Below are 15,848 nucleotides of genomic sequence, written 5' to 3'. Positions count from 1 at the left end.
ATATAAAAATTTAAAAGGCAGGATGGAGTTTCTGGCTTCAAGAGGTTCATTGAAACAAGTAACTTAACTGTCATTTACAATAAAAAGGAATACACAGAGTGAAAAGATACTCAAGTAGAAGCAACCAAGGACATGGGAGGAAAAAGCACGCCAGGAAAAGCCCTTGGTGAGGGCTTCTATAAATGCACCAAATATCTGGTAATTTTTTATTTGTCTGTAGAATCCTGTGATAGTTCAAAACAACTGATCTACCATTTAATCACTTTAAACAATACAACAAAAGAGCTGTTCAGTAATTAATCACCATCATATCCTTAATACCCAGAACAATGGCTGACACATATTAAATACCCAAAAATGTTTGTTAAGTAAATGAATGGTCAATGGTAGCATTTAAACTCTCGTAAGAAACTGGTTTATAATAAATATCAATGTTAATTGCAAATTAAAGCTAAGCATCATATTTTTGGTGTCAAAGATTCTGACAGGTAGAACCTGTATAGGGGTTCTACTTCTTGGATGAGACAGATCATTTTAAATTAAGCTGAGAAAAACAAGTACTGACAAAGCAGTTCACTTTCAGTAATCTGGGTTTTCCCAAATAGTGACATTAGAGCCAGTCATTTTGAATTGGACAGTTTGAGTTCAAGAGTCTGAAATGTAGGTCAGGGCTTTGCTGACATTTCCATTTGCCTCATTGCTGAAAATCTGAAGTGATTATTGACAGACAGTGGGGAAAGAGGACATGATGCAGGCAACAAGGTAGCAGCCTGGCTCTGAAGTGGAATTATGTGCTTCAAACAAGTTGAAAGGTAAACAAACCATGATCATCCAAATGCTTAAAAACAGCTATATTTTCTATGGAAATACATGGCACAGGTTGTTTTTTCTCTTTCTTTCCTTTAAAAAAAATTTTAATGTTTATTTATTTTTGAGAGAGAGAGAGAGAGAGAGAGAGAGAGAGAGAGAGAAAACAGAGAGAGAGAGAGAGAACGAGCTGGAGAGGGGCAGAGAGAAAGGGAGACATAGAATCTGAAGCAGACTCCAGGCTCTGAGCTATCAGCACCAGAGCCCTACGTGGGGCTCCAACCCACGAACTGAGAGATCATGAACTGAGCTGAAGTCAGACGCTAACCAACTGAGCCACTTAGGTGACCCTCTTTCTTTCTTTTTTAATGTTTACTTATTTTTGAGAGAAAGAGAGCACACACGAGAACACGAGTGGGGGAGAGGCAGAAAGAAAGGGAGAAAGAGAATCCCCAAGCAGGCTCCTTGCTGTCAGCAAAGAACCAATGTGGGGCTCAATCCTAGATCATGACTTGAGCTGAAAGCAAGAGTCAGATACTTAACTGATTGAGCCACCCAGAGGCTCCAGTTGTTTTTTCTTGTAAGTTCTTGCGATATTTTATAGAGTGGTTACTGATGAAAGTTTATACTCAAATGTTGTCTGATACTATATCACTTTAAACAATTATTGTTGTATATATTCTATTGGGGTGAGTAGTTAACTTCTAACCAGGAACATTTTAAATTTTTTTAAATTTTTTTTTTTTTCAACGTTTTTAATTTATTTTTGGGACAGAGAGAGACAGAGCATGAACGGGGGAGGGGCAGAGAGAGAGGGAGACACAGAATCGGAAACAGGCTCCAGGCTCCGAGCCATCAGCCCAGAGCCTGACGCGGGGCTCGAACCCACGGACCGCGAGATCGTGACCTGGCTGAAGTCGGACGCTTAACCGACTGCGCCACCCAGGCGCCCCTAACCAGGAACATTTTAGATTTTGTTTTGCTTATTATTTATAAAGAGAAGACCTCATATTGCTGGCGAATTATGAAAGGTGTTCCTATATTCATGGGGGTCATGGGGACCCCAGGTTTTAAGAATGTTATCAGATATTTTATGCTATATGATGAGTCATGATTTTGTTTTTTCTTATATGAAAGGCTCAGGTTTTATTAAACATAAAAATAACTGAATAATGTTGGTTATTAAGTAATAATGTAAAGTAACATTTAAATAAAAATGTAAGTAACTGAGTAAATAATGCAACTAGTCATAAACTAATGGCAATATTGTTTGGAATTTATATAATGTGTGTCTTTTGAGCTGTCTACAGAAGAAAGGAATTTTATATAAATTTAATTGGTGATAGCACATATACCTTTGTCTCACTTCATCTTTCTTCATTTTGAATGCCTCTTTCTGGAACTTCTGAACTTTTTGGCTTTTCCTAAGTTTAACTCATCAAAGACTGATATTTCTGGAACTTCTAAGGCATAGAAATCTGGCCAGGAGTGAGAGCAGAGATTTCTGATGAGAGAGACTAGATTAGAAGAAAGTGTATTTTATTAAGGGTCAAAATGTCCTAGTAAGGTAAATCATAGTGACTTTTGAAGGGTATAAAAGACCATTCTTTTACTTTACTTTTCCATCTGTATCATACCTCCTTACATACCACTGACTTTTCTTTGCCCTGTTTCCCCCCTCCCTTCCTTTCTCCCTTCCCTTCTTTTCTTCCTTCCTTCCCTCCTTTTCTTCCTATTGAAATGGTCTCATCAAAGGCAATAATAACTGTTAGGAAAAAATGTAATGCCTTTACTACGGTTATTTTATTAAAATATTATAATTTAAAACTTTCATATTTTTTCTAGAGGGCAACAAAGAGCTATTTCCTGCTTTCAGGCATGAATCAGGTCACAATTCAATGGGATGTGGTAATAGCTATTTACATATTCTTCAACTGGTGTCATGGAGGTATAGTATTTTTAGTACCTATTGCTATCTTTTATTTAAAAAAATGTTGAGTGGTTATTGTTTTCAAGGCACTATTCTAGGGTCTCTGAAGAACCAAAAATTAGATTGGGAAAAACTATATGCACATAAATATTATATGGAATGAAATAAAAGAGTCCAACCGCCCCCCTAATGGCAGAATTCCTTTCCCTAATAAACAAACCTCTAACTTATATATGAACATTTCTATGAAGAAGCATATTATTCTGAGTTGGTGTGTTCTATCTTTGAACTGTTACAATTGTTATATGATAATCCATCAAACATTTGAATTTAATTCAACTCCACAATTTATTTGTTGACAGGCACTATGTGTCAGGCACTGGGCTAACTAAGCCTTTTATTTCTCACAACTTCGTGCAATGGTATTGGCTATTATTATTCCTATCTTATAATTCACACAAACATCTGGCATTATTACAGATATAAGCATAAGCAGCTTTGAGGAATCCAGGAAGGGGATTGTCAGAAATTCAGGCATAATAGCCTTGACATCTGAGAGTTGTTACTGGGGACTTGGTGTCCTGGGCAGGTGGTAGAAATTCATTAACTGGGAGACAAGCAACACTAAGGTAGGGTTCTAGACCTGGAAGGAAGCTTTGCAAACCATGCAAATTACTCAGAATAGTGACAAAAGCAACAATGTCTTCTGTAGGTTGGAACACAACTATATTGGTAGTTATACCAATATATTGATATATACCTCTATATATTGATATAGAGGTAGCCCTGTCATCAGAACTAGAACCCCTCCAGCAGGATATCAGACACTGCCAGAATCAGGCCAACCACTATCCAAGATTTAGGATATTGAAATATGCAAACAATAAGCAGGACTTCTGTTGATACATTCAAGTAATTAATAGAGTGCAGAGAAATAAGTTAGGCTCCTCTGACATGGCATTAGAGACCCTAGAGCTGTCCATTAGATATTATTTTATATATTTTGTTCAATCTATGAATAGTTTTAATATCATCCAGACTACATTTTTTCCAAATTTTCTATTAACATGGTATGTTCCCCTTTTCAATAGCTCTGCTGAAATAATAATAAAGTTTAACATTCCTCTGACCAATCTACTAACCCCATTAAAAAGAGAAATTAACATATAACTTATTCTTATATAATCTATGTTGACTCTCACTGATTACAGATTTTTTTTTTTTAGGTACTGAAAAATCATGGACTTACTAATTCATTCCTGAATGTAGCAAAGCTCGGTGGTCCAAAGTTTCTGGGGTTCTTCTTTATTCTGTTTTTGAAAACCAACATTTGTCCAAATCCGAAGTCTTCTGACATTTTTTATATTTTCTGTGTATTCTCAAACACTACTCACAGCAATTTCATGATAGTATTCACATATTTTTTTCAGGTGCTGGAGATGGAGTTTGTCTAAACCTGAATTGTTGACCTTATTTAAAGTAGTCAGATGTTTCCTTAAAACTTCCTTTTCTTATCTTTGGCTTCAATTTCCCATTAATAATCATGGAATTATTTTTATCACTATTTTTAATATTTAAATACTTCCAATTTATACCTAAATGTTCATTATGTAAATGGAAATATTCAATTACATTTATATTATGCAAGTTAATTCTTTAAGCATTGTAGTCCATAGCTAAGGACCTTTTAAAATCAAATAATTACCTTGATAAGATTGGTAAGATTCTAGGATGTTTTAATGCAAGTATTTCCACAAAAAGACAATAATAAATTTTCCTTGATGTGAGTTTAATTTAACTGATACTGCATTGCACTGTCATTTGAGTTTATGAAAATGACTTTTAATTATTGCTTGGGGTTATAAAAGTAATACATTCACTATATAATTTTTAAAGCACAGAAATATGCAAGTAAAAATGAAAAAAGTAGACTAACACACACAGATTATCATTGTTAAAATCTTAGTGTATTTCTCCTCATTTACTCTATTTACTTCTGGTACTAAACCTATTATTAAGTGTGTTGTTTTGCAAGTTACTTTTTACCAAAATACATTCTGGACATTTTCCTATATTATTCCTATATATTAAATTAATGATGAATTTTAAGTGGTTATCAAGCAATAGATTTTTGTCATTATAAGAGTATGGTTTTACTCATTAAACTCAAAATTTTGTGATAAAAGTAGCCGTTATCTACAGAAGAATGACAGATTGATGGAGTGCCTAGAGAATGGGGTTTGGATTCTGCAATGCCAGGTGTTATTTCTAATCTTACCTTTGAAAAATGGCATAGCCTCATAATGCGTCAGTTCTCTACTTTAAATAAGGAGAGCTAATTTTATTTGCTCTTTAGACAGAGTAGCTTAAAGGCAGACTCCAGTTTTGTATCCTGTTACTAAGCGTCCACAGAAGCCTGCTAAAAGTACATTATAATAAACTAATCAATGGAAAGATACAGTTGGTCCTAAACTTTTTTCCAATGGAAATCATTTAATTAATAGGAAAAGAATAAAATTTAAATGCAACAGCATATTCATCTGAATCTCTTGCTTTAATGTTTTACATGGAATTTTTTATTTTATCTATTTGTTTCCAGGAATTACAAATATAAACTGCTCTGGCCACATGTGGGTAGAACCAGCCACAGTTTTTAAGATGGGTATGAATGTCTCTATATATTGCCAAGCAGAAATTAAGAACTGCCAACCAAAGAAATTTTATTTTTATAAAAACGGCATCAAAGAAAGATTTCGAATCACAAGAATTAATAAAACAACAGCTCGGCTTTGGTATAACAACTTTCTGGAGCCACATGCCTCTATGTACTGCACTGCTGAATGTCCTGGATATTTTCAAGAGACATTGATATGTGGAAAAGACATTTCTTCTGGATGTAAGTGTTGGGGTGCATTCAAAATTCAAATGAAAGCTAATCTAGCAATTAACTAGTCTAAAACCTTGTCTAAAAATAGAGGCTAATTAATATAGTTTACTTCTTGTACTAATTTAATATAAGAATTGCAAACTGAAATGTTTCTGGGGGCCAAGTTAGTGAAATAAAGGAGTTAGGGAGGCTGGTGAGATCCATGCAGAGAGAAAAGCACATAGAGGTCTACTGGGGAATAGCCACTGCCCAACTCCATCATTTATAAGGATCTGGTTTTCCTAAATCTTTTTTTTTTTTTTTAATGTCTATTTATTTTTGAGAGAGACAGACAGACCATGATCAGGGAAGGGGCAGAGAGAGAGGGAGACACAGAATTTGAGGCAGGCTCCAGGCTCTGAACTGTCAGCACAGAGCCTGATGTGGGGCTCGAACTCACAAATGGCGAGATCATGACCTGAGCTGAAATAGGACCCTTACCCGACTGAACCACCCAGGTGCCCCTGAATCTTTGACTCTTTAAGGGAAGACAGACATGTGAATCTTCAGTGTGAACTCTACACTTCTACAGCACGTCTACACTTCTACTCTACACTTCTACACTCCACAGCAACTTTCAATGTTGCTGATGTATTCAAAAAACAAATTTTCAACACCAGCCTGTCCAAACACAGCATATATGAGGGGCAGCATCCTCAGATTTTTAAGTATTGTTCTTTTCATCTGCTTTACACTTATGTTTTTTGTTATTTGCTTTCCAAAATAATAGCATCAACCTTGAAGCAGATTCCATAAAAAAATTCTGAGACTAAGATTTACAAAACAAAAGCAGTTGCAAAACTAGCTTTGTGTGCTTGCTATACTTTCCAGCTGTGTGACCTTGGGCAAGTTAACCAGTCTGAGCCTTGATTCCATGTCTGTAAAATAAGGCTAATTATTCTGGCTGTGGTAAGCACCAGATTTTAATAAACTACTTAAAAGCATGTTATACATTTTAAAGTGCAACACCATTGTGCAGTGTGGAGTCTTTGTCATGCTCCCTTCCCCACACTTTTGAGAATCAAATCTGAGTTCTTATTTTTCCTCATCTCCAGATTTTAACTTGCAAGAGCAAGACCACCTGGTGTTCACGACTTGCACCTAGAGTGGACAGCTAGGATACAAGAGGCTTCCTTGTTCTGAATAAGGCCATTGTCCTACTTAACTCTGGGCACCTGATCTTGCACGATTTTCAAAAGAAAGAAGAACTATGGAAGGTAGTAGAGGTGAACTGAGGAAGGAAAATACTAAGTTTTGGGGTCAAACAATAAAGCTAGCAAACTCACACCTTAAACTGATAACACACTAAACATGCCCTAAATTATGGGAATTGAAGCCACAGGCAGACATCTTATCTGATATGAGGGCACCTTAGCTTGTCCACATCCTCAGGAAACATAAACAACACTTAATGCTTAAATATTTTACTATTTATCCTTTGGGGGTGTTGGTGGGGTGTTGAGAGAAGATACAATTTCTTTGGAGGGCAAATAAGCAATTTTCACAGTGATGGGGAAAGGTTAGCTTTTAATTTGAGCCAGAGGAAGAAAGGAGACAAAAGAAGTGTGGCTTCCTTCCATGGGTTCCAGTTTGGGTGACATATTACCCCCAACAGCTCTGCCCCCAAACACAACCACCAGGCCATATTTAGGGCCAGGGAATGGCCTGTGCCCCCTTCTAGGACAACATCATAGAAGAATTTAGATTCTCTGCTGCTGGCTGCTTAAAAAGAACATCACTCTTTCCATTTATTTACTTTGTGAGTTGTAACTTCTTACACAGACCTCTGGTTATGAGTGTGAAATTGTAACTGCCAGGTAAGGATTTACTCTAACTCTTAGACCCAAGAACCCCTGGGTTCTTGAGCTCTGCATTCTTAGTAAACAAAACTTCCTATTTAAGTAGGTCAAAAAAGGTTTCTGAGGGTTTCTGTGGTACTCTAGAAATTATATTGCTTTCACTGGGTTACTTTGATCACAGAGTATTTGTCCTGTGAGCTTTACTATGTTAACTTACCATCACTATTTTGAACAAAATGATTACATGTATTTTTTAGACTAGAAACAAGTCATAAAAGAGAGAGAAAATAAATGAGTCAGTGCTTTTCCTGGAAAGAAATCCAAATATATTTAAAAGCTTCTGTACTTTAATATGTAATTTGTGAAATACAAATATTATCACAATTTCTATTTTTAGCCATAATTTTAAACTTTCTAGAATTCATCTATGAGTAAATGCACACATATCACGGGAAGTTTATCAGATTCACACCAATCATGAGATAAAATACTGTAAGATGTCTTTATTCATTTAAAAATACCACATTAAAAAAACATACATGGAACAGTCTGTTTCTACTTAATCATTTATTTAAAAGTTTAAATGTCTTTGACTTCCTTCAATTTTAACCATCTTTTTTTTTTTTTAGATTATTTATATATTGAGAGAGAGAACAAACAGGGAAGGGGTAGATAGGAAGAGAGAGAGAGAGGGATAGAGAGAATCCCAAGCAAGCTCTGTGCTGTCAGCACAGAGCCCTGTCAGAGTGGAGCCCAACTCGGGGTTTGATCTCACAAACCATAAGGTCATGACCTGAGCCAAAATCAAGAGCGCCCCAAATTTTAACCATCTTTGATCTCTACTTATTGAGATGAAAGCAGAGTTCTTATCCAACAAAAGTTCCTAAATATTTGTCTTTAACGTTGCTATCTAGTATCATTATTACAGGCACAATTAGGCTGACCTGTGCTCTCCTTGGGTAAGGAATTACAGAGTGATCTTTGCCAGGAGCATTGTGCCTCTGTTCACTGTAAATTCTTCTCATTATCATTTTATTAATCAAGCCAATCAAATTATGAGATAGCTTTACTGCGTGGTTGCTCTGCGCCAAAAATGTGTTAAATGGTAGAAATTCAAAGAAAAGGGACTCTGCCTTTAAGAAACTCTCAGTAGAAAATTATCGTTGGCTAGACTCTGAATTCATGAGAAATCCGGCCTGTGATTAATAAGTGCTCCAATAATAGGGGAGGGATGGGATTACTAGGAAAAAGCAAAAACATAAGCCTCATACTTACATGAGGGGGTTTTTACCCTTGACATTGGATAAAGGGGCAATGAGATTAATAATAACCCCATCTTCTTCTCATAACCATAATCATACTCCCATCTTTACATAGCTTCATATTAACAAATATTCTGTTTATTTGCATATGTGTATATAATCTATTTGATATTTTGCAAAGTTAATTAACCACTAGACATTTACAAACCTGAGCACTCACTTCATATAGAATGCTGTGGAATAACAACCCAAAAGATTGACCGTTGTTTTTTATGATGGCCAAATCAATGATACTCTCTGGCTCATGTCTCAGGGGGAAAAATAACTTCAGCATAAATCACTGTAATCAGTGCAGGACCACAACTCAATCCATGTCCAAAATGACTTAAATTTACCCCCTTTATGACTCAAATAAAAAAATTTATTTTCCCCTACTTGGAGTCCAGTTTGTCCCCATTGTAATTCAATGCTACAAAATGTTCTAAAGAACTTTAGTATGTTCTTACTGCTTGAAATAGTTTTTTAATTGTAAAATCAAATTGCATACAATGTAGAAAGTTTTTAAAAATTTAGACCAGCACAAAGGAAATACCCATCATCTCTATAATCCCATAATTTCACTACTAGCAATCCCTCTTTAATAATTTGAAATAGATCTTTCAAGCTTCAGTCTGTCTCTTCCCATCTCTCCCCCTCTCTCTCCTCCTCTGTCTCCTTCTCCCAACCCCTCTCTCTCTGTCTATGCCTTTATGTCTCTCTCACTACAGTGTTTCATAGCCTGCATTTTTCACTTTATCATATGGCCAGAATTTACTTAAACATATTTCTAGTGCTTTCCGGAGGCCAGATATTTAAACTATCTTCTACAACTTTGTTTTTGGATGTATTTTAGGAGTTTATTATAGTTTATTTAACCCTATTTGGGGGTATTAGGTTGTCTCCAACTTATTCATTATTATAAACAATACTTTAAGAGGCACACACTTTTGGCCAAATATTTTTGTGTATCTTTGAACATTTCATTAAGGATGCATGCCTAGATGTAAAATTGCTGGGTTTCAAGATATTGCTCTTGCTTTTAAAGATAGTAATATGTAAAGTGCTCTCCATAAAGGTTGTACCAGTTTGTACTCCCACCAACAGGAGTGTTAGAGGATTTCCCTGAAGTCCATTCCAACACTGTGGATTACCATTTTTTCAAAATCCTTGCCAATTTTATAGGTCTAAATGATATCTATTATTGTTTCAATTTGTAATGAGGAAAACTTTTTCATAAATTTATTTTTTGATTTTACAAGTAATATTCTTAGTAGATGATGTGCAGGTGAAGTGTAAGTATATATTTGTATGTAAGATAAATATTTGGCTATAACTTCAGGTGCATAGATGTCCATATTTTTATTCTTCCTGAGCCCCCATTCTTCCATTTTTCTTGTCATTTGCTGAGTAGTCAAGTTTTGCAAGCAGTATTGTGAGTGTAGAGACAAGCCGAGAGAGCCACACCTGAAAAGTGACTACATGATAAACACTCCATATTTCCATACTTCTTTTTTTGATCTTGACCTTGGTCATTTATTGGATGATGTAACTGAAAATTGCAGATGTCATTCTATAGTTGTTGGGGTTTCATAGACTTCAGAGACCATTAGGGCTCCAATAATGTCATTGGAATTCTCATCTTTTCAAAACTATCTCTTCATGGGTTTTTTTCCCCCGTGTTGTCTTAATTCTTTTTTTTTTTTAAGATTGTTTTTCTCCTAATTTTTATTTATTTTTGAGAGGGAGGGAGGCAGGGAGAGAGAGAGAGAGAGAGGGAGAGAGAGAATGAATCCTAAGCAGGCCCTGTGCTGTCAGTGCAGAGCCTGATGCAGGGGTTTGAATTCACAAACTGTGAGATCAAGAGCCTGTCACTTAACTGACTGAGCCTCCCAGACACCCCTATGTTGTCTTCATTCTTAAATCCAAGATGGCCACCAGCAGCTCATGGCTCACATGTTACTCAGAGACAGCAATTTCTAGGGGTAAGAAAATACCTCTTACAATGGCTCTCCAAAAAGCCCCTTGGAGAATGCTGATTGGTTCATCTTAAATCATGTGTTCATTCCAAAGGGAAATACTCTTTAGTCAGCCTAGGTCAAGGATACACTTGTAGGTAAAGCCTAGTGAGTAACAGCCCTTGAGGCAGGAGTGGAGTGGGGATGAAGTTGGGAGTGAGCAAGATTTCAGTTCTCAAAAGGTAAAGAAGCTAACAGATAAAAACTAAACAATGTTCTCCATATTATGGTCACTTAGAAAAAGAGCTAAAGGGGATGCAGGGAGGGAGAAAGAGAATGTTGAAATAGAATTCTGTGAATACCAAAAAAATTTTAATTATTTTAGAGAAAGAGCACATGAGTGGGTGAGATGGGCAGAGGGAGACAGAATCTTTTTTTTTAAGTGTTTATTTATTTTTGATAGAGAGAGATACAGAGTGTGAGTGGGGGAGGGGCAGAGAGAGAGGGAGACACAGATTTGGAAGCAGGCTCCAGGCTCTGAACTGTCAGCACAGAGCCTGATATGGGTCTTAAATACATGAACCGCAAGATCATGACCTGAGCCAAAGTCAGAGGCTTAACCCACTGAGCCACCCAGGCATTCCAGGAGAGAGATAGAAACTTAAGCAGCCTCCAGATTCAGCACTCAGCACAGAGCCTGACGTAGTACTTGATTCCACAACCCTGGGATCATGACCTGAACCGAAATCAATAGACAGACACTCAACGGACTGAGCCACCCAGGAGCCCCCCCAAAAAACGTTTAGTCATTTTTTATTGTGGTAAAATATACATAATATGAAATATATTTTTTTAACTATTCTTAAGTGTATAGTTCTGAGGCATGAAGTACATTCACACTGTTCTGCAATCACCATCATTTTCCGTCACTACCATTCATTTCCAGAACTATTTTCATCTTGCAAAACTGAAACTCTGTGCCCATTAAGCAACTCTCATTTTCCCCATCCCCCACCCTGGCAACCATCATTCTACTTCCATCCATGTTGTAGCATGTATCAGAGTTCCCTTCCTTTTTGAGGCTGAGTAATAGTCCATTGTATGTATAAACACTAAACTTTTAAAGTGAGTAGTGGAATAGGTGCCAGAAGAGGAAACAGTCTGATGGGGTGAAAGAAAAAACACTTTTTTGGGATCCTTTCACAAGAGCCAAAGGCAAAGGTTTCAAGGGGAAAGGGACCAAAACAGCAAATGCTGCAGAAGTCAAGTTCAATGGTGATTGCACAGATATTTCGGAATTTGTTAATTAGAAAGTCATTAACGACCTTCACAACAGTGGTTTTGGTGGAATTGTGGGTCTGAATCTTGATTGTCTGGGGTTCGAGAGCAAATGGGAGATGAAGTAAAAGACCAGTATAATATAGGACCCTTAGTTTAGCTGTTAAAAAAAGGAGATAGTGGTAGCTGAGGAGAGAGAATTTGAGGAGTTACTATTATTTTTTTTTGATAGGAGAAACTTGATCATATTAGTATCCCCAGAAGAGTGGAGAATATAGTACACAAAGGAGAGTAGCAATGTTTGATGGCAAAGTAGGATGTTAGGTGAGGTGGTAGGGATGGAATGAGGGAAGTATTGAATGCCAGTTGGGCTGGTTTCCTAAATAAAATGGGAAGCTTATCAGCTAGCTACTTTATAAAGAACTTTATGTTTGTATGGTGGTTCCTAAGTGATACATTTTGTTGCAGATCCACCAGATGTTCCTGACAAGGTAACCTGTGTCATTTATGAATATTCAGGCAACATGACTTGTACCTGGAATTCTGGGAAGCCCACCTACATAGACACAATGTATGTGGTGTATGTGAAGAGGTAGGTTCCTTCAACAGTTTAACATGAGCAATTCCATTCCATTCCAATGTTCTGCCTCCAGCAGGGATCCAAAAAATGAGCCTTAAGCATTAAATGTATGCTGATTATCCCCAATTCCCTAATTATCATCAGTGAAGCTACCTGAACCCTTTTTGGGCCATTAATATTTTCACTCTGTGGGACAATGCGTTCTATAATCTTTCTGCCCTTTAATTCATTGGTACGTACCTGGGGTCAGGGACCTGATGCTGATATAGCACAGAATAGTTTTAAAAGGATCTTTGCTTCAACCCCAGCTCTATCCTCATTCTAGGGTTTAGGCAACTTGCTCAACCTCTCCAAATTGCCTTTATCTTTAAAATGGATCTAAAAAATAGAGCCTAATGCACAGGTTTATTCTAATTATTTAAGTGGAATTTGGCTCTTAAAGCGTGCAGCACAGAGCCAGGTCCACCATTAGCACTAAATTCATGGACGCTACTAGTTATTAATAATGATCCCCAAATCTTAAATTTGGTGCCTGTACAGGCCAACCCTCTTTTCTGGTTTGCCCGAGACTAAGGGAGTCTCCAGGACATGGGACTTTGAGTTTTAAAACTGAAGTAATAACTGAGTGAAAGTGCTAATTTTCTATCTGCAGTCCAGGAGGGCTTTGAGGAAATGCTCTTGTTACATGCTTAACAATAGCCAGATTTCGGGAGCCAAGGTGACCATGCAGCCAAACCTCTTAAGTGTTTATGCTTAAAGATAAATTGTTGATCATAAAAGTTGTACTACTTCGTACTAAATTAAATTTGAATGCTTATTCAGAAATTGCAAAATAGGAAAAGGTTGATATGAAAAAATCCCTTTCCCCTCCCCAATGTACACAGCTGAAATCTTTGTTACATTTAAACTATATCCATGTATGCTAGTCTGTTTTTGAATACTCTGCGATTGTTAAAGATGAAAATGAAATTAATTTTTAAAAAGGTATGGGCAAACAGGGTTAAGTTAGTCACCCATCATGTTTCCCATTTTATTCTTTTTTTTAAAGAATGCCTTCAGTGGTGTATTTGAAGTAAACTTTTTTTTGTCTGTTTGTAACTCTCAAAAAAACTACTTATTTTTTAAAAAGCATTTATTGGGGGAGCGCCTGGGTGGCTCAGTCAGTTAAGCGTCCAACTTCAGCTCAGGTCATGATCTCATGGTTCACAAGTTTGAGCCCCGCATCAGGCTCTGTGCTGACAACTCAGAGCCTAGAGCCTTCTTCAGATTCTGTGTCTCCCTCTCTCTCTGCCCCTCCCCTGCTTGTGCTCTCTCTCTCTCTCTCTCTCTCTTAAGAACAAACATTAAAAAATTTTTTAAAAAATAAAATAAAAAGCATTTATGGGACCTTTACTATTTGCTAAGTACTGGGTCAAAACTTTACATGTGCTACTTCATTTAGTATCTTACACAACCTTGTGAGGTAAACATGATTATTTTTCCAGTTTTTGTAGACAAAGTAACTGAGCCTCAGTGGGGTTAGGCAATGCGTCCAGAGCCACACAGCTCCAGAGAGGGAGAGGTGGGATTTGAACTTGGGCTGCCTTGACTACCACTGCTGAAGTGGTGTCGGAACCAGATCACAGGGCATATTTGAGAGATGATAACCAGGTCTCATCACAATAGAACAGAATAATCTTCCAATCTTCTCTCTCTCCACGTGTAACATACTCAGAATAATTTTAATTAAGTAAAACATAAAAAGCAGCATTTCTTCATTCAAGAAATTCTGTGTAAAAACCAGGCAGATTTTACGAATACATTGCTAAGTCTGGAGTAATGGGCTTCATGCCACAGGCAAGACGCTCACACCTGTCATTCTGAGCAGGGGTTAGACAGAGGCAATGTATCAAAAGGATGATGGAAACACTGAGCCACCTTATTTAAGCATAAGCATTCTAAGATTTTAGTATATTCACAGAGTTATGCGACCATCACCACAATTTCAGAACATTTTCTTATGCCAAAAGGAAACCGCGTATCCATTAGCAGTCACTCTATTTCCCTCAACTTTCCCATCCCGAGGGATCCTCTGGGGATTTGCCTACTTTGAACACTTCATATAAAAGGAGTCATACAATACATGGTCCTTCCATGACTGGCTCTTCCACTTAGCATAAGCCTTTCAACATTCATCCGTGGTGTAGCATGTATAAGCACTTCATTCCTTTTTAGGACCAAATAATGTTCCGTATATGAATATATCACATTGACTTTATCCATTCATTGGTTGATGGACATTTGGGTTATTCCTGCTTTTTGGTTATTATGAGTAATGCTTCCATGATATTCATGTACAAGATTGTGTGTAGACCTAAGTTTTCATTTCTCTTGAGCATACACTTAGGAATAGAATTGAGAGGTCATATGTTAACTCTGTTTAACCTTTTGAGGAACTGCATACTATTTTCTAAAACAACTGCACTATTTTACATTCACTCTGGGAGTGTATGAGGGTTCCAATTTCTCCACCTTCTTGTCAACACTTATTATTTTTGTATTGCTTATTGCCAACCTAGTGGATATGGCTTAATTCATTTAAGTCCCACTTACTTGCCCTCTCAGGTTCTTGACAATAAAATTGCATTGTAAATTTGGAACAGGCATACCACAATTTGAGAAGATATATTTGTTGAAAAAAACTTGCCAACCACCACCTAATTTCCTAGTTAGTCTCATAAAAATGTTCTCCAAATATTTTGATTATTATAGATTTCTTTTAAAATCTATTAATACATTCAGTGATATATATTGAAATTATTTACACATGGCTTTTTCTGAGAAACACATCTACCTTACAAAGTGAGAAATACCTAGTAATTATGAGTATTGAGATTGTCCTCAATACTCAAGTCGCCATGAAAATATTAAAAATAGATTTATTAAAGATCATGCTTTTAGAGCTATCCACTGGAGAGAACAGGGGCTTTCGAGTTTTACTTTTGATTTCCAGTTCTAAGATTTATCAGTTAGGTGTCTTTTATGATGCAAATATCAGAAAATCTAACTGCAGTGACTTAAACATATGGGGCTTTATTTATATCAAGCCATAGTGGTAGGTATGACAGAGCTGGCATGATTACTTCAATGATATCCCAAAGGCTTTTTCCAACTTTTTCCTCTATAAGTTTTAATGTGTAGGCTTTACTCTCAGAAGCTGCACCCCTAGGCTTCACATCCAAATCCCAGGCAGGAAAAGTGGTGAAGGAAAAAGAACATCTCCACCTATAGAC

At 36.7% G+C, this 15,848-nt stretch overlaps 1 protein-coding gene across 1 annotated transcript in view; it reads left to right on the top strand.

Annotated features, from left to right (window-relative positions):
* The first annotated feature begins 678 nt into the window (after positions 1-678).
* IL23R (interleukin 23 receptor) overlaps positions 679-15,848 on the top strand; it is a 61,837-nt gene continuing 46,667 nt past the window's right edge. The window contains exons 1-4 of the mRNA XM_058717031.1: positions 679-812; positions 2,653-2,755; positions 5,337-5,633; positions 12,465-12,588. Of these exons, the coding sequence (XP_058573014.1) occupies positions 2,686-2,755; positions 5,337-5,633; positions 12,465-12,588 (491 nt within the window). The 5' untranslated portion in view covers positions 679-812; positions 2,653-2,685. The remainder of the gene's footprint in view (positions 813-2,652; positions 2,756-5,336; positions 5,634-12,464; positions 12,589-15,848) is intronic.

This window comes from Neofelis nebulosa, chromosome 2, assembly GCF_028018385.1.
Source record: "Neofelis nebulosa isolate mNeoNeb1 chromosome 2, mNeoNeb1.pri, whole genome shotgun sequence".
Classification (NCBI taxonomy): Eukaryota; Metazoa; Chordata; class Mammalia; order Carnivora; family Felidae; genus Neofelis; species Neofelis nebulosa.
Note: the sequence above shows the minus strand (reverse complement) of the source record. Positions and strands in the feature narration are given on the sequence as shown.